The 27,950-nt window shown below is 37.6% G+C and overlaps 1 protein-coding gene across 1 annotated transcript in view; it reads left to right on the top strand.

Moving 5' to 3' along the window:
* TBC1D5 (TBC1 domain family, member 5) overlaps positions 1-27,950 on the top strand; it is a 519,410-nt gene that overhangs the window by 296,905 nt on the left and 194,555 nt on the right. Inside the window, exon 14 of the mRNA XM_006874244.1 lies at positions 22,219-22,304. Coding sequence (XP_006874306.1) covers positions 22,219-22,304 — 86 coding nt within the window. The remainder of the gene's footprint in view (positions 1-22,218; positions 22,305-27,950) is intronic.

Below are 27,950 nucleotides of genomic sequence, written 5' to 3'. Positions count from 1 at the left end.
CTTATTCACTGTCCAGCTTTCGCATGCATATGAGGTTATTGAAAATACCATGGCTTGGGTCAGGTGCACCTTAATCCTCAAGCTGGCATATTTGCTTTTCAACACTTTAAAAAGGTTTTGTGCAACAAATTTGCCTAATGCAATACTTTGCTTGATTTCTTGACTGCTGCTTCCATGAGCGTTGATAGTTGATTCAAGAAGAATGAAATCCTTGACAACTTCAATCTTTTCTCTGTTCATAAGAATGTTGTTTATTGGTCCAGTGGTGAGGATTTTTGTTTTCTTTACATGTATATGAGAACAATAAATAAAGAAGATGGAAGAAGAATTGTTGATTTTGGATTATGGTATTGGCAAAGAGTATTAAATATACCATGGACTGCCAAAAGAACGAACATGTCTTGCCAGAATGTTTCTTAGAAGCAAAGATGAGCCTTTATCTGTGTACTTTGGGGATGTTATTAAGGAGGGATTTAACCCTAGAGACAAATATGCATAGTAGAGGAAAATCCTCAGCAAAATGTATCGGTACACTGAGTGCAATAATGGGATCAAACATAGGAACGTGTGTAAGGATGGTGGTAGACCAGGCAGTATATCGTTCTGTTGTACATAGGATTGCAATGAATTGGAGCCAACTCAACTGCACCTAACAATAATGACAATGGGTGTAAAATGATAGCGCATGGTGGTTTTGATTTGCATTAGTCTTGGTGTGACACTGTAAGATAAGCGCTAGACTGCTAACTACAAGATCAAGAGATCATATCCACCACTTGCTCCTCACAACCGACACAATAGCACTTAACAATAGCAATGATAGTGAGCATTTTTTTCATGCACTTATTGGCCATTTCTGTATCTTCTTTGGAGAAATGTCTATGTCCTTTGCCTATTTTATAATTGTGTTTTCTTTTGCTATTGAGTTGTTGTTGTTGTTGTTGTTGTTGTTAAGGGCCATCGAGTCTGTCCTAACTCATAGCAGCCCGATGTAAGGTTTCTGAGCAGTGGCAAGTGAGTTTGAACTGCTAGCCTTGTGGATTAAACAGACGTGCAGTCCAGTGCTTATCATACAGCACCACAGTTCTTTATATAGCCTAGATATTAGATTCTTTATCAGATATGTCATTCCCTAGTATCTTCTACCATTTGAAGGCTATTTCTTCACATTCTGGATAAAATTATTTGATAGGCAAACTATTTTAATTTTGAAATCCAACGTAATTATTTTTTTTTCTTTTGTTGCTTACACTTTTGATATCAAATCAAAACAAGTTGTCAAAAACAAGTCCCTGAAGTTTTAGGCGTATGTTTTCTTGTAAACATTTTATGGTGGAAATTCTTATGTTGGAGTCTAGTGTGGTGCTGTAGGATAAGCACTAGACTGCTAACCACAGGTTGGTGGTTCAAATCCACCAGCTGCTCCTGGGAAACACTCTGCAGAGTTGGTATTGAGTTAGAACAAACTCAAGGGCACTTAATAACAATAACAACAGCTAGTTCTTATGTTTAGATTTCTGATCCATTCTGAGTTAATTTTCTTATATAGTGAGAAATATATGAGTTCAAGTTCATTCTTTTGCATGTACAGATCCAGTTGCCTCAACACCATTTGTTGATGAAACTGTTCTTTCCCCATTGAATGAACTTGGCACCCTTTTCAAAAATTAGTTAACCATAGATATATGAGTTGTTATATAAAAGTTTTTAGAGCTGGTTGAGACTCTTGAGGTCATGTTATTATAATCTTTTTTTACCTCCTGAGGCCTGCCGAGGGCACAGTGACTTACCTAGAGTCATCCAGAATTCAATGGCAGAGCTCCAGAATTCTGCTCCCAAGCTAGAGTCATCTGTCTCCTTCTGGTTCCTTAATTTTACCTTCTAGGCTAGAACCTTCTCACTATTCCCATACTAACTCCTTTCTCCAATTCCTGAATGCCTACAACAGTTAATACAATCTCTGGTCTTATGCAGTGAGCACAAAACAGTGCACTTTAACTTGATTACTCCTTCAAAGACATTTGTTTACTTCTGATTTCCGATTTGTAATGATCTGTGAATACCGACTTTTAAAATTAGTCTATTATAGATTAATTTTCCAACTCCAACTTCCTAGTGAGTAATAACTGGTGATATTGATGGAGGAAAAAATTTTTAAAAATACTAAAAATTACTACTCTACAATGCAATTGATCTTTGAATTTTTTCCTTAACTATGCGGCTACAAATTCTGCCACCCATGTGGAAGAAAATACTGAAAAAAGAAAAAAAAAAAAAAAAAGTGATGAACTAGAGACGCCAAAGGAATATATTGATAGATTTTCTTGAAGGACACAGGACAATTATGGGGTTTTTTAAGGAGCTCTGGTAGCGCAGTGGTTATGAATCGGGCTGCAAACCACAAGGTCAGCAGTTTGAAACTGCCATCTGCTCCATGGGACAAAGATGAGGCGTTCTGCTCCCGTAAAGATTTACAGCCTCGGAAACCCTGTTCAGGGTTGCTATGGGTCGAAACTGACTCGACGGCACTTAAAAACAACAATCAAGAAATCGCTTAAAAAGACCTGGGGACTCTTGGGCCCTGAGTCAGTGACATAGCCACAGAGGACTTGAGTGGAGAGTGAAGCGTCCAGCTGATAAGAAGAGAGGGCATATGCATAAGAACACCCACACTTGCAGATAATACCCACTTATCCTGGCTTCAGTGACTGGATGATCAGAGCTCAACCAGAAGTAAAAAGCTCTTAAGGAAGAAAAAATTTCTCATACAATTTGATGAACTTGACCTACACCTATGGAAGCAGTAGCTCAAAAGAGGGAACAAGTCCTTACAGCAAGAATCATTCCCACCCCCTCCATACACAGAGTAGACAGGGATGGGCAACTTGGACATTGGCTACCCAAAATGGGGGGTTGGGGGCTACAAAGGCAAGAAGTGACTGGCTTACAAACTTTCAAGAGGGAGCCTAGATCCAGAGGGCCTGGAGGAAGGTAGAATCTCCAGTGAGTAGTATTCAATCTGACTAGCCGGGGCTGATGCAATGAAATGCAGACGGGTCTCTTGTGATACAATAGTGAATAATTGTTATCAGGACTGATTGTGAGGGTTGGAAATGTAAAGGTAGACGTTTTATAGCAAGGAGGGGAGTGATTAACTTTTCAGTCTAGGATTGGAGGTCCCGAGGACCATCAAGGGAGAAGAGCAGAGAGCAGGACCCGGCCCAGAGAAGCAGTGATGCCTGAAATGAAGCCAGAGATGATGACGTGGAGCGATGGAGCAGCTGGAGACTTTAGATCCAGAGAGGGAGAGCAACTGTGTGCTGAAGACCTGGGGGGTACGGGGGAAGGATTGCATGGAGGGGATTATAACCATGGCAATACGATAGAATGAATGTAAAACTAATGTTCTCCCATGTAAACTATCACATAATTCACAATAAAACATTTAAGAAAAAAAAAAGAAATTGCTTAAAGTGTTAAAAGTGATAGTGGGAACGTAAAGATGGGAGAGAGAGAGAGGGACAGAAAATGAGTATATTAAGTAGTTGAAAGTAAAAAGTTATATTGGGCAACTTTTCTTCTTGAGAGTATAGTGTATGTTAACTACAGTGATTATTGTTTGTCATAGTGTATTAATTAAGACAGACCAACTGCTAAAACAAAAGAACCCCTATGTTTTCATGGCTTAATACAGTGGATACTTAGCTTGCATGCATGTAACAATTCATTGTAAGACAGGGCTAGACAGTATCTCTGCCTCATATAGTTCTTCAGGTTTCTGGAAGCCTTGCCATTTTCCTCTTTGCCTTTCCAGGGTTGCCCACACATTGGCATTCCTGAGAGGATGAGAAAATCTGGTAAAGGATCTTGCATCATTAGCTTAGAGATGGCATGCACCACTTCCACTCAGACTCCATTGGGTGGAGCTCAGTCCCATGCTTACACCTAACTGTGTAGCTGAGTTGTGTGCCAGGAAGAAAAAGAAATGGGTTTTATGGAGGGAGCAGCCAGCAGCTCTTGAAAATGGAAATGCTTCTGATTCCTGTTCCTCACCAGGCTCATTGAGAAGAAGGCTGTCTCTACAGGAAAAAATTCCCATCACAGTAGGAATCTTGTGATTTGGAAAATTTACATCTCTCAGAGCTCTGACCTTCAGTCTCACACCCTGTGAACTCTGTTTTGTCAATGCTCTCAGAAAAAAAATAAAACCATCTCTTAGATCCCCTATACTAAGCCCCCAGTAAAGCAATTATAAAAACTTCTTTAACTTGCTGTGAACCCTGGAACAACCACAGGCTGGCATCCTCCTGCCCCATGATCCTTTACTAATTGACAATGAGGGAAAGACCAAGTTATTTAAGTCTGCGTGGCCAGCATGCTGTAGACTTATATGGAAAACCTAATCAGAAACACATAGCTCAATGTAATGTCTGCTATCAGATGCATGGAGATAGAAAGGCATATTTAGTGAAGCCAAGTTACAAGAACCTAACCTATTTGACAGTCAACATGTGGTGTTACTGTGATCCACTACCATTAACCCATGCTCTCTCCCCCACTGGCTCTGCCCATATGTGCCTCTTTCATTCTACTTTTCTCTGATTGCACAGAAGACTCACTGCAGATGCTGTGGGTTAATGCGCTCGACTGCAAAGCCGGTTATTTAATCTGCATGGTCTGCAGTTCAAGCTTAACAGCCACTCCTAGGAAATCCTATAGGGTCACTATGGGGTGGAAACAACTTGATGGCACTTAACAACAACAACAAACATATAAGGATATAATCCAGTCTCGCTCACCTGGAAACCATCTAGTCTCTTAAGGAAGATCATGTATACTTTTGCTCAGATGCATTTTGTGTTAATTTTACAGTTTGACTCTCTATGACTGTTGGGGTATCTCAGAATTACTCCTGTTGTTGTTAAGCGCCCTTGAGTGGTTTCTGACTCGCAGAGACCTTGTATAGGGTTTCCAAGGAGCGACTGGTGAGTTTGAACCAGCAACCTTCCGGTTTGCACTCCAGTACTGACCCTACAGTGCCACCCCAGGACTCCACAGGAAGGGTTGGTAGAAAATAAGAAATAAACATGCACACATACTAAATCTTTGGATGAAGTACTGTAGGACAACAAACTTTGTTACCTCTGTGATAATGAAATTGCTCTTCCTTTGCTTAATGAAGTCAGTTTCTTTTGAATGAATAATTCCTAAATGTATTCTGAAATTTTAATGTTTGTTCAATGTTTAAAATGCTGTTTTCTACTTACTGGCTAGTCTCTAAAATTCAAAGGCAAGAAAGTTGAAACAAGAAAGCTTAAATCAGGTGTTATCAATTAAGCCTATTAAGTACTTTATCTCAAATTAATATCTGATATTTTCATCAGCAGGTCCTCTTGTAAGTGGAATATATAGTAGATATATTCAGTTAGAACCTTTATGAGAAAATCTGGCTGCATTTCATCAGATGCTGGCTGGGAAAGTATGAGAGTAAAAAGTTTATCTATTTCCTGTATTTATGAAAACAACTCCAACTTTTCCTATAATTTTTCTGTCTTCACATTTTTCCTCTTGGTGCCGTTCCCTGAAGGCAGCTCAAACAACTGAAGAACCATACAGTGTGCTTTAGTCTACTTTAAGTGAAATGAATTTGAAATGCTCTCTTCTTTTATTGTTGTTGTTATAGAGAGTGAGAGGTAGTAGTAATGGAAAAGGCACTTGTACTGCAACAGAAACCTCAAGAAAAGGTCGAAAAGAATCAAATTGCTAACAATCCCCTCCTTATAACATGATGATGTCAGAGCTAACAATTTTGTGAAACATCTTATAGCTCTAATTTCATATCTCTTCAACACATTCTCAGTAAATACTACAGAGTATAAACTTGAAGGGGCTGTCAACAAAACTAAGAAAGGCAGTGTGTAGAGAAAGCTTGAAATGGAACTTGTGATTTACTAAAATAATAATTGGAATAAAAGATGTTACAGTGTCAGTAGCTCTAAAAGGGCAGGGGTAGAGAAGGAAGTTATTTCTAATTTGTTTTTTTGACGGCACTAAACAACAACAATCTTCTTTTGCTTTGAGAAAATAACAGACTATTATGGATAGTATTGGAGCCATGATGTGGCTCTATGGGTTAATGTGCTGGACTACAGTGTCATTTTGAATCACAAGGTCAGCAGTTCAGGCTCACTAGCCACTCCTTGGAAACCCTATCAGGGTCTCTGTAGGTTGGAACCAACTTGATGGCATGTAACAACAACATAGATAGATAGTATGACTATTCCTTTTTCTTCCTTTGCCTTATCTCTCTTCCTTATTCTTTATCTTTTTAATTTTTAAAATTTTAGTACAGTTCACTTATGAGCCTCTTAAAAACAGAACATGTATATAGAAAAAAAATTCAAGGAATATTCTTAGTGGAATAATGACAGATTTAGTGAATAATTAGCTGTGGATAGTGAAACAATTAGTTGCATTGCCCAGGTTTCCAATACTTTGGGTTGGTAAGAAAATGCAGAGGTGAGCAAGTTGTTGGGGGCAGCTATATATGAAAAGTTGCATAATGATTTCATTTTGAAGAGATAGTAGGGTATTCTGGTAAGGATGTCTAGAAGGCAACTAGGAACCTGTGACATGTAGATATAGTAGTCTGGGAATATAGGTTTTAATTGTAGTTGAAGGACTATAAGAGGCCCGCAGTTGAGGAGATAGAAAGGGAATCATGAGATATAATATCAGATATAATAATATAATATCAAATATAATAATATCAGAAACATTGTAAAGATGTGGGGGAATGAGAAGATAGAATTGTAATTATCCAAGGGTAAATAATTTAAAGAACTTGGAAATTGTGGCAAAAGTAGAGAGATAGGTGAGATTGAAAATATTAATAATTTTTTAAAAACCCCACCCTGTTGAAAATTGACATATGCAGTGTGTATGTTAAAGGGGAAATAAAAGTGCTCCTTGGGACAAACCGAAATACTATAGAGGAATGAAGAATAAAAGGAAAAAGGGAGACATAAGGTTGATGTGATACTATGGGTGAAAAAAAGTCAGCTACGTAGTGCTGTTGATAACAAAGGGCTGATTATGTTTCAGATGCATAAATAGTAGAGCATTCCCAACCAGGTCCTTACTAAAGTAATATGTTCAATTTCTCCACTCTTAATTTGATGAAGAGATGGATATTCCTTGAAGATATGTCAATGAATTATTTCAAAGAAACAGATAAAATTAGACCTGAGAAGGGAGTTAAAATAACAGAATAAATCTTAAGAGAGTGATTCCGGTGGCAGTGTTTATGGGTCAAAGGTCAGCTTTGGATGTAAACTCCCAGATCTTCAAAGATCTATATGGATACAGTCAGTCTGTCAAGATGTCAAAAAAGTTGAATAAATGAAGTGGTGGTGGTTATTTGCCGTGGAGTTGGTCCCTATTCATAGTGACCCTGCATAGGGTTTCTGAGGCTATAAGTCTTTATGGGAGCAGAAAGCCTCATATTTCTCCTTAAGGAACCGCTGGTAGTCTCAAACTGCTGACTGTGAGATTTAGCAACCCAACTTGTAACCAGTATGCTACCAAAACCCCTTGTTGTATTGATATACCACATTTTATGTTATCCATTTGTTAATTGATAAACATTTGGGTTATTTCCATTTGGGAGCTATTATGAATAATGCTAATATGAAAATTCCCTATGCAAGTTTTCATACAGACATGCATGTTTTCATTCTTGGGTGACAGGGTAAATGCGTTTTAACATTTTGAAGAACTGCCAAGCTGTTTTCGAAAATGAATTCACCATATCACAGTTCTATGTATGAGAGTTCAAATTTCTCTGTATCTTCTCCAATTGTCTTTCCTATTATAGCCTTTGTTGTTGTAAAGTGCCATTGAGACACTTCTGACTCATAGATACCCTGTATAGGGTTTCTGAAGCTGCAAATGTTTCCCAGAACAGAAAGCCTCATCTTTCTCCTGTGGAGCAACTGTCAACTTTGTGGTACACAGTCCAGTGCTTACCATCCAGAGCCACCACACTCCCATAGCCATTCTAATAGGTGTGAAATGATATTTCAATGTAGTTTTTACTTACAGTTTATTTACATTTCCCTGGTGACTAAGGGAATCCTGGTGTGGTGCTATGGAATAATGCGCTGGACTGCAAAGGTGGTTTGAACCACAAGGTCAATGGTTCAAGTTCACCAACTACTCCTCAGAAACCTCTGGGTCCCTATGGGTTGGAACCAACTCAGTGGCACTTAACAACAATAACAGCAACAAATAACAACAACAACAATGATTAAGGATGTTTAGCATCTTTTAATGTGCTTATTTGTTGTTATTATGAATCCGTTCTGATTATATAGGGTTTCCAAGGTGCATCTAGTAGGTTTGAACCACCAACCTTGTGGTTAGCAGTCTAGTGCTTATCCAACAGTGCCACATCAGGACCCCGTGTGCTTTTTTTTAGACATTAATATATCTTCTTTAGAAAAATGGCCATTTAGGGCCTTTGTCTATTACTAATTTGGTTGTCATTTTGTTATTGACTTTTATAATATTTATATATTCTGGATACAAGACCTTTATTAACAGATGACTTGGAAATATTTTCTCTAAATCAGCTGAGCTGATCACCTTCTTAACGTTGTTTTTGAAAGCACAAAATATTTTCAATTTTATGAAATCAGTTTTCTCTTTATCATTTGTGCTTTTTTTTTTATTTATTATTAAATGTTTTTATTTTGGATTGAGTGAAAGTTTACAGGGCACATCATCAGCTTCACATTCAACCATTCATATAGCTTGTTTCATTACATTGATTATTATCCCCTCCATATATCATCAGTTTACAGTGTTTCTCTCTATCCTCTTTAGCTTTTTTTTTCTCTTTTTTTTTGGGGGGGTGGGGGGGAACTTGTCTCGGCTTTTAGGGAAGGTTTTTACATTTGTCTGTGGATATCCAGGGCTCATGTATGAGATTACTAACAAGCATTACTGAATAATCAGATGAGGGACAGTTTGCTATGTTCATTTGTGCTTTTAGTGCATGTTTAACAAATCATTGACTACCCGTTGATTACGAAGATTAATTCCTATAATTAATTATTTTCTGTAAGTTTTATAGTCATTGTTCTTACATATAGGCCTATGATCACTTTGAGTTAATTTCTGTGTTTTCCATGAGGTGAGAGTCCAAATTCATTTGCATATAGACATTCATTTGTGTTTGTTAAAAGGACTATTCCTTTCCCTCACCGCCATTGAACTATCTTGACCCTTTGTCAAAGACAACTAACCATAAATGTGAGTGTTTATTTCTGGAATCTCAGTCTTATTCCGTTAGTGGCCTATATGTCTATACCAGTACTATGGTGTCTTGATTACTGTACCTTTGTAGTAAGTTTTGAAACTGGTGAGTATGATTCCACCAATTCTGGTTTTCTTTTCATTATTATTTTAGCTAGTCTGGATTCCTTATATTTCTGTATGAATTTTAGTATTCACTTTTCAATTTTTGAAAAATTATTTCTTTTTAAAAAATACCTAAAGACATCATAGTTTGGTGATTGGTGTCTGGGGTCTTAAAAGCTTGCAAGCAGTTATGTTAGATACAACTGTTGGTCTCTTCCCATCTGGAGCAAATGAGAATGATGGAAGCCAAAGACTCAAAGAAGAAACTAATCCAGAGGACTAGCTCCCATGAGCCTTAGTCCAGAACTAAATGGTGTCTGGCTACCACTATCATTCTGACCAGGGATGTAGTACATGGTCTAGATAGAATGGGAGCAAAATATAGAACTAAAGCAAAATTTCTAAAATAGACTAGCTTTACTGGACTGACAGAAACTAAAAGGTAACCCTCAAGACTATCACTCTAAATGTCCTTTTAACTTGAAACTGAAGTCATTTCTGGAGATGTCCTTTTAGCCAAATAATAGCGTGCTTATAAAATAAGCTGCATCATCCATGAGGAATGTACCTCTTTAAACAAGCAACTTACATGAGACCAAACGATCAACAGTTACCTAAAAGCAAAGATGAAAAAACAAGGAAGGGAATGGAAGCTATATCAATGGAAACAGAATGAAAATTATGAGATGTGAACACATTGTGAAAATTGTAACCCATGTGTCATGGAACAATTATTAGATAGGAGCCTAATTTCCTATGTAAAGTTTCACCTAAAACATGATAAAATATGCCACAAAAAGTAAAAACAATTAAACATGAAAATATCAGCCAAATCATGAAGGTGGACGGTCTAGAGCAATATTTCATATTGTTGTAGTGCCACAAGCTTATCTGTGAGAAGATATGTTAGAAACTGGTAACAGTGGTCTCGGCAGGAGGGAATTGAATAACTGGAAGACAGAGGTGATGATGGTGATGTGCCGTGGAGTCGATTCTGACTCATAGCGACCTTGCTGTGAGGGTTTCTGAGGCTGTAAATCTTTACGGGAACAGAAAACCTCATCTTTCTCCCACAGAACAGCTGGTAATTTCAAACTGCTGACCTTGAGGTTAGCAGCCTGACTCACAACCACTACGCTACCAGAGCTCCTTGGAAAACCTCTGAGAGATATGACCTATTAAGCAGTAGGGTAAAAAAAGCAATATGCCGAACGACATAAAAGTATAATCATTTTTGTGTAAATACATATTTTCAATTTAGTTTTTAATAGTTTAGTTAGTGCATGTGTATGATACCAATTCAAAAGGTACAAAAAGATACTGCAGTGAAAAGTGAAGTATCCGTTTTCTACCTCTGTCTTCCAAGGAGCACTGGTAGCATAGTAAATTACAAGTCAGGCTGCTAACCTCAGGATCATCTAATGCACTTTCTTAAGTAGAGATTGGACTCATCAGAAAAATATATTTATTATTTTACTTCTCCCTTCACTTAAACATTTCAAAGCTCAGTAGGGAAATGTCATTGTACTAGAAATCATCACACAAAAGAATATTAGAAAAGTGTGTGGCCTTAGTAAGAGTGGATTGATAGAGTAAATAAAAATTTAATCCTGAGATGTTTTTCATCACCTAGATTACTGCTCAGATTACGTTAGAAGTGTTATTATGTAAAGCTTCCTTTAGCAGGCCTCAGTGTACAGGAGTTTAGCTTTTTTACCTTGACAATTTCAAAAGCAAGCAAAGAAGAGAAGATTACAAAGAAAAGAGGTTCCAAGGCAAAGTTTTTCTAACCGGAGTTGTCAGTCCTGTAAGGGAAACTCAGACGTATCCATGGGGTCCACACATCCTAAAATCATTTTAAAATTATTTCCGTTTTGATGATGTTGTTAAGTGCCATCAAGATAGCTTTATTAAAATATTTTAGCCTTTTCTAAAGTTGTAAGGGGAGTCCTGGTGTGGTGCCTTAGGATAAGCACTCGAACTCAAGATCGGTTTGAACTGTAAAGTCGATGATTCAAACTCACCAGCCATTCGTTGGAAACCCTGTACAGGGTCGCTATGAGTTGGAACTGACTTGCCGACACACAACAGTAACAACAAAGTTAAAAGGGTCCTGGTGTGGAGCTGTAGGAGAAGCACTGGATCATAAGGTTAGTTTGAATCGCAAGGTAGGCGATTTAAACTCCCTAGTCTCTGGTAGCGTAGTGGTTACAAATTGGGCTTTGAACCGCAAGATCAGCAGTTCGAAACTACCAGCGGTTCCGCGGGAGAAAGATGAGGCGTTCTGCTCCCGTAAAGATTTACAGCCTCGGAAACCCTGTACAGGGTCACTATGGGTCAGAACCGACTCCACGGCACTCAACAACAAGTCTCTCCTTGGAAACCCTATTCAGGGTCGTTATGAGTCAGAACCAACTCAACAGCACTTAACAACAACAAAGTTATAAAACTGCAGTGCTAATTTTTATATCAAAGGCTTCAGTTACTTAACTCTGTCAAATTGGAATCTTTTGTGAAATGTATGGGTACTTTTTTCCTTTAAATCATTGAAGGTTGAGAACCACTCTTAGGAGCGGACAAATGAGTTTGCAAATTTGAAACTGTTGTAATAAGACTTTTCTTTTTCCCACTCTGTGACAGAGCAAAGGATGAAGTGTTCAGTAATACTGAAAAGAGCTAAGTGACTATCTAAAAAGAATTTTGAGGCCCAGTATTAGTAACAAAGCAAATGTATATATATTTTACATATATATAAATAGCAAATTGGTGGGCATGTTAACCTGGCATCTAAGTGTGTGCTAAATTCAAAAATATAAATACATTAGAAACAGGAAAACATTTTATTTCTCTTTTGGTGTATATTTATTGTGTGAAGTCAGAGCCGAGCATAACGCACAGGTGGTTTAAAATGCTTCTGTGCCATCTGAGATCTCTGCTTGCCAGGGTATGGATGGGGATGTCACTTTAGGGAATTGGGCTTATTCAGTATGTAAAATGAGGCTGGCATGGGCTCAGAGGTTTTGTCTGTGTCTTTACCCAATTAAGCTTCTTTTTGTTTCCTTTCTGTAACTTTTCCTCTTTTGGAGCCTTTTAAATGCTCTTTTACTTTTTTTTTTTGGAAAATCTTATTCTGTAGATGAAATAGATTTAAATTATTATTTATATTATTCTTAATAATTAGAATTAATATTAGTGCATTGATAGATTATTAGTACATAAACCAGGGATCATTTTAACCCTGGTGCTAAAATAGTAAAACCAAGTTACAACAATTTATTATGTTTTATGAAAATACATATTAACTTTAAGGCATTACATTCCACACTGTTTAAATTTTGTAACCTTGTAAAAAGTCGGTTTTCTTTATGTACAACTGAATTTTTGTGAGTCTATTTTATATTATTTAAAATTGAACTCATGGTATATGTTGTCAAAAAAAGAAAGAAAAGTGTTTTAGATATATGTACTTATATTCGTGATATAGTATGGCTCAATATGTGATTATACATTAATACATGTAGCAGATAAGTATTGTCCTCCATCATAAGTAATGTAAAAAGAAGAGGACAGTATGAGGCAATAAGAGTTAGAAATGGCGTGAGACCTTTGTGGACCCTCTAGCAATCAGCGAATATCAGATCACAGATTTCCCCAGCTTTAATTACAGGCAAAAGAAAAGACAAAATTAGCATTTTAATATAGAAATATCTTAGGCTTTAGGAGAATTATGATAAATCTAATGTTGCCTAGTGAACCAAAGAGGGGATATTACAACAAACTGTCTCCTTAGGAATATTTGTTTAAATAAAGGCAACAATACTTCATCCTTATCTTTTTTTGATAATTATCTCTATTTCAGGCTGTTCTTTGTTCCTGGTTTAAAATACCTTTAGTTAAAAGAAGAGAAAAAACAAGTAATTGGCAGTATTTGTTTTCTAGAAAGCTACAAGAAGGAAAGATTTTTGTTTGCTTGGCACTAACAAGGTAATTCTTTCAGAGAGAGTTTTTGCTCTGCAGCTCGAGTTCACGTGTGCCATGGCATCTCTGCACTTGGATGCATTCAGGTTAGCTCGTTTCAGTTACAGCATATTAAACTAACTCCTCTTTCATGGCGGAGGTTTGCCCACCTGTCTCCCCTAAAACACCTGCAACATATGTTTGCATAACCCTGGAATGCTTTGCCTTTGGGGGTCCTGAGAAATTCCCCCAGAGCTTTTTGCTTACAAACAGCTGAACAATTCGTTTTTCTAATGACGGTTGCTTTTCCCCCAGCATCCAGGCAATAACATATTCACTAAAATAAGAGTCTCATTTTTCATCAGAGAGAAACATTCAACATACTTTTACAGTGCCATTTCTCCATCTGAGCCTTATATCTTTCCTTTTTTCTAATGTGACATGCTTAAAATTAAGATTTGACAGCATAATATTGGGGGAGAAACTAATTTTTTAATTTGTCAAAAAATTTTTCCTCATATTGAAGAGGAGGCTTCAAAAAGTTTGTGGAAATTTTTTACTGTTTTTTAATTCCATTTTCCATTAACTTTCTGAATCCCTGTTTGATTATAAGTGCAATCAATTTTCCTAGTAAAGACGTACAAATTCAGCATAAGTTTAATTCATTGTAAAACTTGTAACAAGCCATAGATAGCTAATGCTGCTGCTGCGTGCCATCAAGTCAGTTCCAACTCAGAGCATCCCTGTGTAGGGTTTCCAAGGTTCTAAATCTCTACAGGAGCAGAAATCCTCATCTTTCTCCCACAGAGCGGCTTATGGATTCAAACTGCTAACTTTGGGGTTCACAGCCCAACACTGTAACACACTACACTACCTGTGAATTATAGGTGAATGATCATTAACAACCTGTCATACACATATGATACAACCTTTCTTGCTGAAAGCAAAGAGGACTTACTGATAAAGATCAAAGACCACAGCCTTCAGTATGGGTTGTACCTCAAGATAAAGAAAATAAAAATCTTCACCACTTGGACCAGTAAATAACATCGTCGTGATAAATAGAAAAATGATTGAAATTGTCAAAGACTTCATTTTGCTTAGATCCGTTGTCAACTCCCATGGAAGCAGCACTCAAGAAATCAAATACCATATTGCATTAGGCAAGTCTGCTGTACATGTCTTCTTCAAAATGTTCTAGGACAAGATGTCAGTTTGAGGACTAAGGTGTGTATGAGCCAAGCCATGGTATTTTCAATTATCTCACATACATGTGAAAGTTGGACAAGAAGAATTGATGCATTTGTGTTATGGTGTTGAAGAAGAATATTAAAAGTACCAGGACTGCCAGAAGAACAAACAAATCTATGTTAGAAGAAGTACAATCAGAATGTCCCTTAGAAGCCAGGATGGCCAGCCTCTCATACTTCTGACATGTTATCAGGAGGCACCAATCCTAGAAAATGACATCATGCTTGGTAAAGTGGAGATTCAGGGAAAAAGAGGAAAACCCTCAACAAGATAGTTTGGCCTTGTGGCATCAGCAAGGGGTCAAGTGTAACAACAATTGTGAGGATATCACATGACCTGACAATATTTCATTCTGTTGTGCATAGGATCACTATGAATCAGAACCGACTCAATAGCACCTAAAAACAATGACATAGAATGATAGTTTGGATATATTACAGGAAATCACCAAAGGAGCCCTGGTGGTATAATGGATTCCACGTTGGGCTTCAAATTACCAAGTCAGCAGTTCAAATCACCCAGCTGCTCCTCAGGAGAAAGATTGAGGGTTTCTGATCCTTTAATATCCTCTGAAAATTTGCAAACTTTGAAACTCTATTCGGTTGCTATGAGTTGGAACTGACTTGACGGCACACCAAGCAAAACCACCACCCCCACCACAGATTCTTATCATAATTATTGTGATCTTGTAAATTAGCAAACAATACTGCATTCATTACATAGAATGATTTTATACTTAAAAAAATTTATGTATGTGCGCCTTTTCTGAGAAATAAGATCACCTTTTTCCTGAACAAATGAGATGCAATATGAATGATATGTTTTCCTAAGTAGATGGATTTTGTTTTTTAATCAATGTAAAACTTGACTAAGTCTACTGTAAATGTATGCATGACTATCAGAAGTCAGAAACCTCACCTTTTCTGGCTGTCTGTTATCATGAACTTACTTAACTCTCCAATCTGCCCTCAAGGGTCTGTTTGTTAGTGCTTATTGGCATCAAAAAGTAATCATATCTTCCATTTCATCGAGTTCTTGTGAAGTGCCAGGCGCTGTGCTCAGCATTAATATCCATCGTCTTTAACAACTACTGTAGTCTTGCAGAGGAAGAAACTAAAGCTAGGCATATAACTGATTCATCACCTAGTAGCAATGAGTGGGACAGGATGTGACAACAGACATCACTGACCCACTAGGCACCCTGTGCATCCAAAGCAGCTGAACTATCCTATATGTACCCTACTGGTGGCACTGTGAGCTGAGTGCTGGGCTTCTAATCTCAAAGTCAGCAGTTCAAACCCACCAGCCACTCCCCAGGAAAAAGGTGAGACTGTCTGCTCCGGTAAAGATTTACAGCCACTGAAATCCTATACTGAGTCTTTATGAGTTAGAGCTGGCCCACTGGCAGTGTATTTGTTTTTAGTTTTTATCATATAACTTTAACTCTACATTAACTCTTCCTGGCATTTTAATACATTCAGATAGGTATGACTGAAATGGCTTTTCTTTTGTCCTTTTCATTTATATGTGTGTTTATAAATAGCCAGCCCTTTGCAAGGCACTGTGCTGTTCAAAGCAGAATGAATCCATCAGACTCTTTTCCTTCTGGAATCTCCATATGACAAATGGAGATACCATCTCCAGCTGAGGAACAGGAGTTACGGGATCTGGGAAGCATTATGTGTAATGACCTTTGTTGAATGAAGGAGGCTTTGTGGCACTAAGGCTTAGGTGTTAGACTGCTAACTGCAAGCTCCGCATTCAAACCCACAAGCTGCTCCAAAGGAGAAAGATGAGGCTGCCTGCTCCTGTAAAGATTTCAGCAATTCTGTAAAAGGTCGCTGTGACTCGAAATTGGCTTCTTGTCCGTGGATTTGGTTTGGGTTTTTGTTGAATGACTTTGATTTCACCAGGTTCATAACAAGGAAAAGTTGTCATGTGACCATCTTGCTATACTTCGTGTGAGTTAACTTTTGAATCCATGTATTTACTACCGCAGCAAAATGAGTTTGAACTTCAGTTGAAATGCTGGAACATTGCAATGGAGAAGGTGGAACAAGAGTAGGACGTATGATTTCCATGTCAGACTAGGGTAGTTTTACCATCAAAATTCATATTAATTCTGGCACAGTGTTTGTTTTAACTGAAGTTTATTAAGGAGAAGCTTACTGTCAAACAATATATACTTTGTTGTTGTTGTTGTGAAGTGCCGTCGAGTCGGTTCCGACCCATAGCGACCCTGTACAGGGTTTCCAAGGGTGTAAATCTTTACGGGAGTAGAAAGCCTCATCTTTCTCCCGCGGAGCGGCTGATAGTTTCGAACTGCTGACCTTAAGGTTCGCAGCCAGATTCGTAACCACAACTGAGAGACTATGTTTCTAGCAGTTTTATCTCTTGCATTGATCACTGTGATTTAAGCACTATTTGTAAACTGATTTTGTGGTCATAATAAATCAACAAAAAGTTTTTGCAAGTCAAAGGTAAGCATGAGTTTTGTTTTTGTCATCTTTAAAACACTTGTTCCTAACACTATCCATTCTGCTTCTGTAACAAAGGATGATTTTACAATTTTTAAAAATTTATAAATGTGAGTGCTCCTATTCTGAGAAATAAGACAGCCTTTCTCTCTACACATGAGATACCTCTCCTAAAAAACAGCTTGTCTATGCCATGGATGAAATTTTCAGCATGCCTTTTATTTTGCTATAAAACAAAATACTGAAGCTTTAAGAGCAGCTTTGTTAACAGAAGAGTTGGGTGGTACTTGGGAAGTTAGCTAAAATCTTGCAGATGATTTATTCTAAGCTCTGGCTGATCTAAGGAAAGCATGGTAATTTGTGACTGAACTTGTGATTTCTGCATCTTTATGCTTAATCATATCAGCTTTCTAGGTCATGGAACATAATAGTAATCCTCTGTTCACAAGCTGATGTAAAATATGAGTATACCAGTTTGCTATACTTTTTCCTGATGAAAATTTACCAAAACAAAGGCTTTTTTTTTTTAAATGTCCACTGGTTGGGGGAAATGATAATAGTTGGTAATCCTAAGTCTTGAAAATGGGTTTAAATAATTATTGTTTCAATCCAGGCAAAGACAAGATACTAAAATTTAGACATTGCTTGTCTGTACAGTTGAGAAATTACAGCTGTCCTGGGGTGTCGGCTTTCTCACCCAGAGCTTTACATAAGTAGAATGCTAGAAGCATGAATAGTTCAGAGGAAGTACAGCTCTTTAGAGATTAAGAATCAGAGCCATTATACTTCTATAAAATTTTATTTTAAAGTCCTTAAAAATAAAAAAAGGAACTATCAAATATTGCTCTACTTTTAAAATGTGTTATTTGCTTTCTTTTCCCTGAGAAAACCATAGTCCCAGGTGGCATTCAGTCTGTCCATTTACTCATATATATATTTTTAAAGCAACAATTTGAGCATTTATTTCATTTTGATTGTTAGGGTACGTGTGAAAAGGATATTGTTCTAGAATTTTTTGAGTTTTTAAAACCTTATTTGCTAGTACTAAAACAAACATAACTAAAAGAGAACTGTTGGTAAGTTGGATAACTTTCAATACTGAATCTTAATGGATAAAAGTAGTTGTGCCTTTTTATGTGCCACAAGCCATATGTGACTTTTGAGCGCTTGAAGTGTGGTCAGTCCAAGCGTAAATATGATTGTAAAATATATGCTAGATTTAAAGACTTTATATGAAAGTAAGAGTGTAAAATTTCTCAATGTTTTATATTAAATGCATGTTTTAAAGTGATGATGTTTTAGATATGCTGAGTTAAATAAAATATATGACTACATTTAATTTCACCTATATATAATTTAATGTGGCTGCTAGAAATTTTAGAATTACACATAAGACTTTCATTTGTAACTTACATTCTATTTCTGTTGGACAGGTCTAGTCTAGACCTTTATCTACTCATACAAAAAACTGTATTGAATGAGTTACAGCCATAACCTCTGATTTTATTTTCTTACATTCCCAATGCTGTTTTTCAACATCATCTTTTGATTCTTCCCCCCCACCCCCCCAGTACAGTAGTACTTTAAACTGTCTTTCCCTTTGATACCAGTAAGCCTCATAGGAATTTAAATAGGTCTCAGTGAAAGCAATACTTGAGTCTCATTCATATGTTCAAGTTAGATCATTATTCCTAATAATGGCTTTAAGTGCTTAGATAGATCAGCACTTCGTGCCTTGAATTGCTTGTCATTTCTTTATAAAGATGTTTCAAGAAATTGCTCCCTGTGATCTCTTCTTTCATTGTTTTCTAGCAAAAAGTAACATAATCCTTTATTAGTTTGTTGGAAGTCACAGAAGAAAAGCTTTTTATATTAGCAAAAACAAAATGTAGTTCCAGGTATCTAGAATAAAGAGCAAAATTAGTCATGAATAATAGTCCTTCAAAAGTTAATTTTTAAAATAAATTGTGGATGCATTGGCGATGTGCCAGTGGCTTTAACCTCTATTTTATTTGCCCATTATGCTTGGGTCCAGGTTGTCATCAGCGCCAATGAGGAAACCTATGTAACTCCTAGAGAGGGAAAAGTTGCACACTGAGACTTAATAGTATGGTAGTCATGGAAGCATCAGTTATCTTCATCAAGGCCATTCAGATTTCATTATGGTAGAATTGTGTTGAATACCAAACCAGTGGGGTAGTAGCTGGAGCTAAATCAAGGGATTGTCGTTGTTTTGTCAGATGATTAGGGCTGGCTTGGAAGAGATATGAAAGGGTTGAGCTGTGTAAATATTCTTTTTTCAGCAGAAAAAGAAAAGGTCCATCACGGCCATTAAGATGCAGCTTGTTAGCTTGATGAATTTCAAACTATTTAACCTGAGCAATTACATACCCCTGCTTACATGCAAGTGTATCAGTGCTTTGGGATTCTGTCTCCAAGGATTGATACTGAAGCATATTGGCAATCTTGCTGTAAGATAAAATGCAGCCTTTCTATGTCTAGTTAGAGCTCCCAAAGGACATGGCATGCCCTGGTTCACAGTCCTGATTACTAACTTGAATAATATGCTCAGGTAAACATTGGAATAAATTTATGTGTACATTTTTTCCCGTAACTTTTCAATGGAAAATAGATAAAATCTAATATTTTAGAGATGATGTTATTCATTCATTCATTGTTAGGAATAATGATCTAACTATTAATACGCTTACGTTTTTATAAACTAGAAGTATATTGGTTTAATTTTCATTTGCCTATCCTTGTGTGGGGAGTCCTGGTGTGGCACTGTGGGATAAACACTGGACTGCATACAGAGTTATTATGAGTGCAAACTGATTCGAAGGCACTCTATAAAAGCATCATCCTGGTATGATACTGCTTGATAAGCGCTAGAAGCAAACCACAAGGTCAGTGGTTCAAACTCAGCAGCCACTACTTGGAAGTCTTATACAGGGTCGCTGGCTGCCACTTAACAGCAGTGTAACCCATGTACTCTGCTCTGATTGGAGGTTTTAAATAAATACATAGCTCCTGCCAGGTGGGAACACATAGTCAAGAGGTGGGAAGAAGTTGATACATTTAAGTAATTGAATGCAGCACATTTAAATAAACACACCCCACCTGAGGATGCAAGAAAATATCTCCAGTGTTTATAATGATACTAAATGCCAGAAAGGGTATTTAATTATTTTTATTGTTCAAGTTTTGCGTTAACTGGTTTTATTACTGCTTTTATTAAACTCTGCACTGGTCAATTTACTTTTGTATTGTGATGGTTACCCTGCTAATATTTCTAGTACCTCACACATTCTGAGTACTTATTAAACTCATAAATAAGAAGACATGACATAGAAATTGTTAACTTTAACAGAAATGCTGAATTCTGAAATAGCTCATCAGTTGCAGACGAGGAAAGGCTAGGTCTGCCATCTAGTGGACATGGTTAGCATTCTGGTCATTAAAAACTAATAGTCATGTTTACTCTTCCTCCAAAATGCTGCTCATAATGAACCTATATAGGATTTCTGAGGCAGTAACTCTTTATAAGGAGCTCTGGTAGCATTGTGATTACAAATCGGGCTGCGAACCTCAAGGTCAGCAGTTCGAAACTACCAGCTATTTCACGGGAGAAAGATGAGGCTTTCTGCTCCCGTAAAGATTTACAGTCTTGGAAACCCTGTACAGGGTCGCTATGAGTAGGAACTGACTCCACGGCACATAACAACAACAACACCTCTTTATAAAGGAGCTCGGGTAGCGGAGTGGTTTCAAATCAGGCTGCTAATCTCAAGGTCAGCAGTTCAAAACTACCAGCAGTTTTTTGGGAGAAAGATGAGGATTTCTGTTCCCATAAAGATTTACAACCTCGGAAACCCTTTGCAGGGTCGCTATGAGTCGGTACCGACTCCATGGCACATAACTACCACCACCAAATCTTTATAGGAACAGAAGCCTAATCTTTCTGCCACTAGTGGCTGGTAGATTTGAGCTGATGACCTTCTAGTTAACAGCTCAGCACGTAATCACTATGCTACCAGGGTTCCCTGTGTTTGTGTTACATACCATAATTTTTTTTTTTTCCAGTTTTGTAGTGAGTAACCAAACGACATATTGCATAAGGCAAATCTGCTGCACAAGATCTTTTTAAAGTGTTGAAGAGCAAAGATGTCAGCTTGAGGACTAAGGTGCTCCTGACCCAAGCCAATAACCTCATATGCATGCAAAAGCTGGACAGTGAATAAGGAAGACCGTAGAAGAATTGGAGGAGAATATTGAAAATGCCATGGGCTGCCAAAAGAACCAATAGATCCATTTTGGAAGAAGTGTAGCCAGAGTGCTTCTTGGAGGCCAATATGGCCAAACTTCATCTCTCGTATTTTGGACATATTGTCAGGAGGGACCAGTCGCTGGAGAAGGGTATCATGTTTGGTAAGGTGGAGTGTCATAGAAAAAGAGGAAGACCCCCAACGACATGGATTGGCCAAGTGGCAGCATCAGTGGACTCAAGCTTGGCAATGGTAGTGAGGTTGGCCCAGGATCGAGCAGTGTTTTGTTCTGCTGTGCATAAGATTGCTATGGGTCGGTACCGACTCAATGGCACCTAACAACAACAACGATCTCATCTAATTATATTTTAGGAAGTTATATTTGCAAGTAGTCAAGGGCATCAAAATCAAAATAGAACAAATTTGTGTGAAGTATGAGGCAGGTAAAAGTGAAATACAGTAAAATAATTTCAGTGATTTATCAGAACTAAGATCAGTTAAGGCGAAACTTGAACAATAAAAGCAAAACCCCAGACACACTAATTATTAAGCTTAATCATACAAATTTTTTTCAGAAGGAATCTAAAAACAATAATTTGTCCATTTTATGTGTGTGTACATGATTTTAAATGTTTTATACTTGATTTGTGTTCCTGGTGTGGTGCTGTATGTTAATGCACTGGACTGAAAGGGCGGTGTGAACCACAAGATTGGCAGTTCAAGCTCACCAGCTGCTCCTTGAAAACCTTGTATAGGATCACTATGACTCAGAACCAACTCCACAGCACTTAACAATAACAACAACATACTTAATTTACATGTTTTGTTTTTTTTTTTTTCTTTAGAGAAATCCAAGACCAGTGACTTACCAATTCCATCAAAATTTGGATTATTACAAAGCACGGGGAGCGGACCTCATGAATAAAAGTCGGTGAGTCCCCTTTATCTGATCATGTAAATCCCAAAGATATTTTCTGAGGTCATCAGAAAATTGTGCACATTTGCTGAAAGTAATTTTCCATATTTTAGCATATCAGTTCATTATATACATAATATACCTTTGTCAAATAATTATCATCCAAGTTTTCTAAAAGGCATAAGAAAATGATATACATTGATATCTGTGGTAATATGAAAAATTAAATAAACATAAGCATACTTGTTACAATTTGAAGTTAGACAACTTCATTTTTCTAACACTAATAAACCTGAATAAATTGTGCCTACTTGTATAATCTCTTTCTAGATCTTTGCTGTTGATTGAAAAGAGGCAGTTCTATAATATATTTTTGAATTATTTCAGTAACAAAATTAAAATTGGGTTTCCCAACTGTCTTTAGAACTACACAATAAGCTTGTAAATGCATCTTGTGAGTGCATTTGTGATTATATACATAGAAGTTTTAAGGGTCACTGTAGGAATAAAAAACATTAAAATCCTACTTTTTAAAGAAATTAACATTGGCATAAAGGGTTGATGAACAGTTGTGTTCTTTCATAATACTGTACTCACTTGTCTCAAGAGTTAACTTGTCAAACCAGAACCATCTCAAATTAGAATGTAATTTCAAAGTTTACTGTGGAAGGCAAAAATGTTAGTAATGATAAATGCTGCTGAGTTGTCCGAATTTTCCCCCTTAAGCATTTTACTATGGTAAATATATACTTCAGTAGGATTCCAACAGTCTAAATGCATGTTAGTGAAGCACCTATAACCAATGTGCTCTGCTCTGATTAGAGGGTTAAAAAAAGTAGCTCCTGCCGGGTAGAAACACATAATCTAAGGGGTGGGAAGAAGTTTACAAGAAAGTGGCTGAATTTAAATTGGAAGGTTCAGCCTTGTTTTAGTTATTATAAAGTTGACCATCCTTGATTGAAATGTTTGGTGCATATTTTGGTAGATTGTGTAATTGCAAGACCAGTTCCCTAGTACATGCAGTGCTCTTCTGTTTGTTCATTACATCTGCTTATGTTTTCATTAATAAAAGACTATTCCCTCTAGTCCCTTTTTTTTTGTTTGTTTCAACAAATTTTTAACAACTGCCAGGCTCTCATTGGACTCCTAGTATGGAGCTATAGGATCAGCACTGGACTGTAAACCACAGGGTCAGCAGTTCAAACCCACCAGCTGCACCTTATAAACCCTACACAGTGTTGCTCTGTTTTAGAACTGATTCAGTGACACTTAACAACAACAACAACAAGACTCTCATTATTCTGTGCACTGGAGATACCCAGTGAGCAAACCAGGCAAAAGTCCCCTGCCTTCAGGAAACTTCAGTCATTTAACTTCCATTTCCTCCTAATGTGGCACTGTAGGATAAGCCTTTTCAATGCCTGCAAGGTAGACCTACGTGATCTGACATCCCAGTATCATCTCTCCAACCTCATTTACTATTACCACACTTCCTTGTTGTTCCCTGTGCTGCAGCCACAATGCCCTACGTACTGTTCCTCAGCATTCAAGGAAGTGAGATGAGTCGTGTTTCATTATAGAGATTGCAATGAGATAAACAAAATGTGTATGAATTGTTGAATGGAAAACTGATCTGTTCTGTAAACCTTTGTCCAATACAAAATGAAAGAAACAAATGAGAAGACCAGGCAAGATGGCATGGTTTGCAGACACACTGAGTCGAAACCGTGAGCGTCAGAGGACAGGACTGAGAGATGGACTGAGTGCTGACTGGAAGAGGAAGCTGAACACGAGCAGTGGGAGAGAAGGAAAACAAGAGGACTGTGGGCTGTCGTGGCATGTCATGGCCATCTTGAGTTTTTACAAACAGCTGTTGATTTAGTGGCCTGCAGGCACAGGATCTGGCTGGAGGTTGGCAGCAAGGGGGTACTTTCCTGGTAGATAGAAGAGTGGCCAGTCCCCACCTTCATCAACCCAGTGGCCAGTGGAACCTCCTCCTGGGCAGCCTCTGCTCGCTCTGCCTGAAGTTGAGCACCTGGCATAGCAGCCCAGCTTCTGGAAGCGAATGAAGCTGCCTGGAACTATGTTACACAAACAATGAACACAGAGTTATGTTCACATTTCCAATTTCTTCCACATCCACCAGGAGACAGGTGGTGAGTACCTGAGAATACATCAATATACAGTTGTTGTTGTTGTTAAGTACCGTCGAGTCTGTTCTGACCCCTAGCAACCCTGTATAGACTTTCTGAGGAGCTGCTGGTAAGCTTGAACCATTAGCTGACACCATAATATCTCAGGGAAAACAGACAATTTCAGCTTACATGAAGAAACAAGGCAAAGTGCCCCAAACAAGCAATCAAAGTAGAGTCAGAAATATAACACCAAAAATGGTATTAGAACTACCTGATAAGGAATTTAAAACAATGTTAATTTGACAACTTCAACCAACTGTGAGAAAGATCAAGAAAACTACAAATGAAATCAAGGAAAACATAGACAAAACTATGGAAAAACTCAGGGAAAAAATGGCAAAATAAATGGAAACTATTTAAAAGCAGCAATTAGAAAGCCAGAAGATTAGCAATAAGACTTCAGCAATAGATAATATACTGAAAGGGCAAAGAAATAGAATCGAATCAATGAAAAGCCAAATTACTGAACTTGAAGAACAGTCTCTCAATATTCATCTGCTAGAAGAACAGTCCAAACCAAAAAAAAAAAAAAATTTTTTTTTGAAGAAAGCCTAAGATTTATGTGGGACACTATCAAGATAAATGTGATAGGTATTCCCGAACAGAAAAAGACAAAACAAAAAACAAAAACATAAAGAATATTGTCCAAGAAGTGTTTGAAGAAAACTTCCCTAACATCAAGAAACTTGAGAAGATGGCCAGTCAAGACATGGAAAGAACTCCAAACAGGATAGCCTCCAAAAGAAAAACACTAAAACATATTATAATCAAACTTTTCAAAACCAAAGAAAAACAAAAAGTTACCTACAAAAGAGAACTGATAATACTAAGCTCTGATTTCTTAGCAGAAACCATACAGGCAAGAAGACAATAGAATGACATGTATAAAATTCTTTAAAAAAAAAAAAAACTGCCAACAAAGAATCATATGTCTTGCATTATTGTCCATCAAATATAGTGGCAAATTTAGGTCATTTCCATACAAATACAAATTAAAAGGTGTTGGATAAACCTGACCAACTTTACAAAAAAAATGCTAAAGGGAGTTCTTTGGATAGAGAACCAACAGTAGACAACAAACTAAGACTAGCATACATGAGAGTATTGCGTAGACTCAGCCCAGATATAGAAGTATGTAAGCAGACCTGGTGGTGGTGGTCGATTCCAACTCATAGCAATCTTTGTGCCATTGTGTTGCTTCCAACTCATAGCAACCCTGCGTAGGATTTCCCCGACCTAGAAGACTGAAAATAGAGAACTAGACATTCAGTTGTAACAACAACAACAAAAAAACCCATAAAGTAAAAGAAGGAATAATGTAGTTACAGAACTTCCAAATGGAAAGGAAATTAAATGGATTTTAATAAATAAATATAAATAAGCCTGTTACCTTAAAAACGACGTCAAGCCTTACTCTCTTACCCTTAATACTAACCTAGCCCCTTCCCTTACCCTTAATATTAACCTAGTCCTAGGGTTAATGCACCAGACTGCAAAGACGTTTGAACCGTAAGGTCGCCTGTTCAAGCTCACCAGCTGCTCCTCGAAAACCCTATGCAGGGTCGCTATGGGTCGGAACTGACTCGACAATACTTCACAACAACCATAACCCTAAGAATAAATTAAGTCCTAGACTTACCCATAGTCCCAAACCTAACCCTCACGCCTTACTTCTACCAACCTTTCCCGCCACCACACACACACACAGACACACAGACACGCAGTGAGAACAGCCAGTATTAGTGAAGGTGCATGAGGACTGTTAGTCACCACTTGATAAAGAATAAACTGAGTGTATACAGTAGCACTATGAGTCAGAACCAACTCCATAGCACTTAACGATAATAACAGCACCACCTAAGACAAGTTAGATGATCTCCGAAAGAGCCCAGCTGGTGCAGTGCTTGGCTCTGACTCTATAAATAGCCCTCATAACTACCATGTAATTCTCTCTCTGGAAGTTTGTGTGTTGTGTCATTACGTTATTTGTGGAGTCCTGGTGTGACGCTGGGAGTTAATACACAGTACTGCAAAGTTGATTTGAACCGCATGATCGGCGGTTCAAGCTCACCAGCTGCTCCTCAGAAATCCTATACAGGGTCACTGTAGTGGCACTTAACAACAAAAACAACATTATATGTGATCAAAATCCATTTAGCCACTGTTTAGCTATTGAAAGCCTGAGGTGCTTTCTACACCGAAAACCATAATTAGCATGACTGCTACTTTCTTGAAGGAGCTCTGGCAGCGCATGGATTTCGATCTGGGCTGCTAACTGCATGATCAGCAGTTCGAATCTACCATTCGCTTCATGGGAGAAAGATGACGCTCTCTGCTCCCTTAAAGATTTACAGCCTCAGAAACTCTATACAGGGTCACAGTGAATTAGAACCGACTCAGTGACATACAACCAACACCATCACTGCTACTTTCTTGGAGTCCTGCTGTGGTGCTGTAGGATAAGCACTGGACTGCTAACTGTAAGGTCAGTGGTTCAAATACACCAGCTGCTTCTTGTAAACCCTGTATAGCGTTGCTGTAAGTTGGAACCGACTCATTAGTGCTTAACAGCAACAACAATAATGCAACTTTCTTAGCAGTTAAGAATGTATTAAAGAGTTAGTGCATTGAGGCTGTCAGTGGATAGCAGAAAGGAGCGGGAAGTGATCCAGAAGGGAGATTATATATTATACACATACACGTGCACACACACATTGAGGAACCACTAGTAGTAATCAGAAAGTAGATAGTAGTCAACAGATAGCCAGGGGGGTAACATCTGCTAAGCAGGGGCTAATACCTGCTGCGTCTATGGCAATGGACTTCTATATGTGTTGCATATCCAAATAAGGGAGAAGGGATGAGGATGCAAAGATGGCATGTGATTTCATGGATAAGAATATCTCCAGAAATCAAGCCTGATTTCTCTTCTCTGCTTTACCATGGATTGCTATAATTAAGTCTTTAAAAGCAAGTGCCTAGGTATTTTAGTGATAGATTTTCCATTACGTGCATGGGTAATATTCACTGTGCTCTGATTTCACTTGCTTGCAAATTTCTTTTTTTAAATGACATTTTCTTTTTCATTCAACTTTTGAGCTCAGAATGACAATTTAACACTCAGATTTTGCTCCAGTTTTGCCTTAAATAACCAGAACTCGCTATTTAAAAACACACACACACACACACACACACAAACATTTAAATTTTGACCACTCTTTGGAAAAACCCATCTAGTTTATTTCAGAATCTGTGACTACTAAAATACTCAACTGAGTAGTCAGAACAGAATTTCAGTTTTTAAATTCTGTTCTTTTATTGTGATGCATGTATATATAACACAAAGGTTTTGCCACTGAAACATTTTTAACTGTATTCTTCAGTGGCATTAATTACATTTATCACTTATACTATAGGGTCTGTTAAGAACAGAAATCATAATTCTTTTTTATTTTAGAACATGCAT

Source organism: Chrysochloris asiatica, unplaced genomic scaffold (genome assembly GCF_000296735.1).
Source record: "Chrysochloris asiatica unplaced genomic scaffold, ChrAsi1.0 scaffold00267, whole genome shotgun sequence".
NCBI lineage: Eukaryota > Metazoa > Chordata > Mammalia > Afrosoricida > Chrysochloridae > Chrysochloris > Chrysochloris asiatica.
The sequence above is the reverse complement of the archived record's forward strand: the minus strand, read 5'-3'. Positions and strand labels throughout refer to the sequence as shown.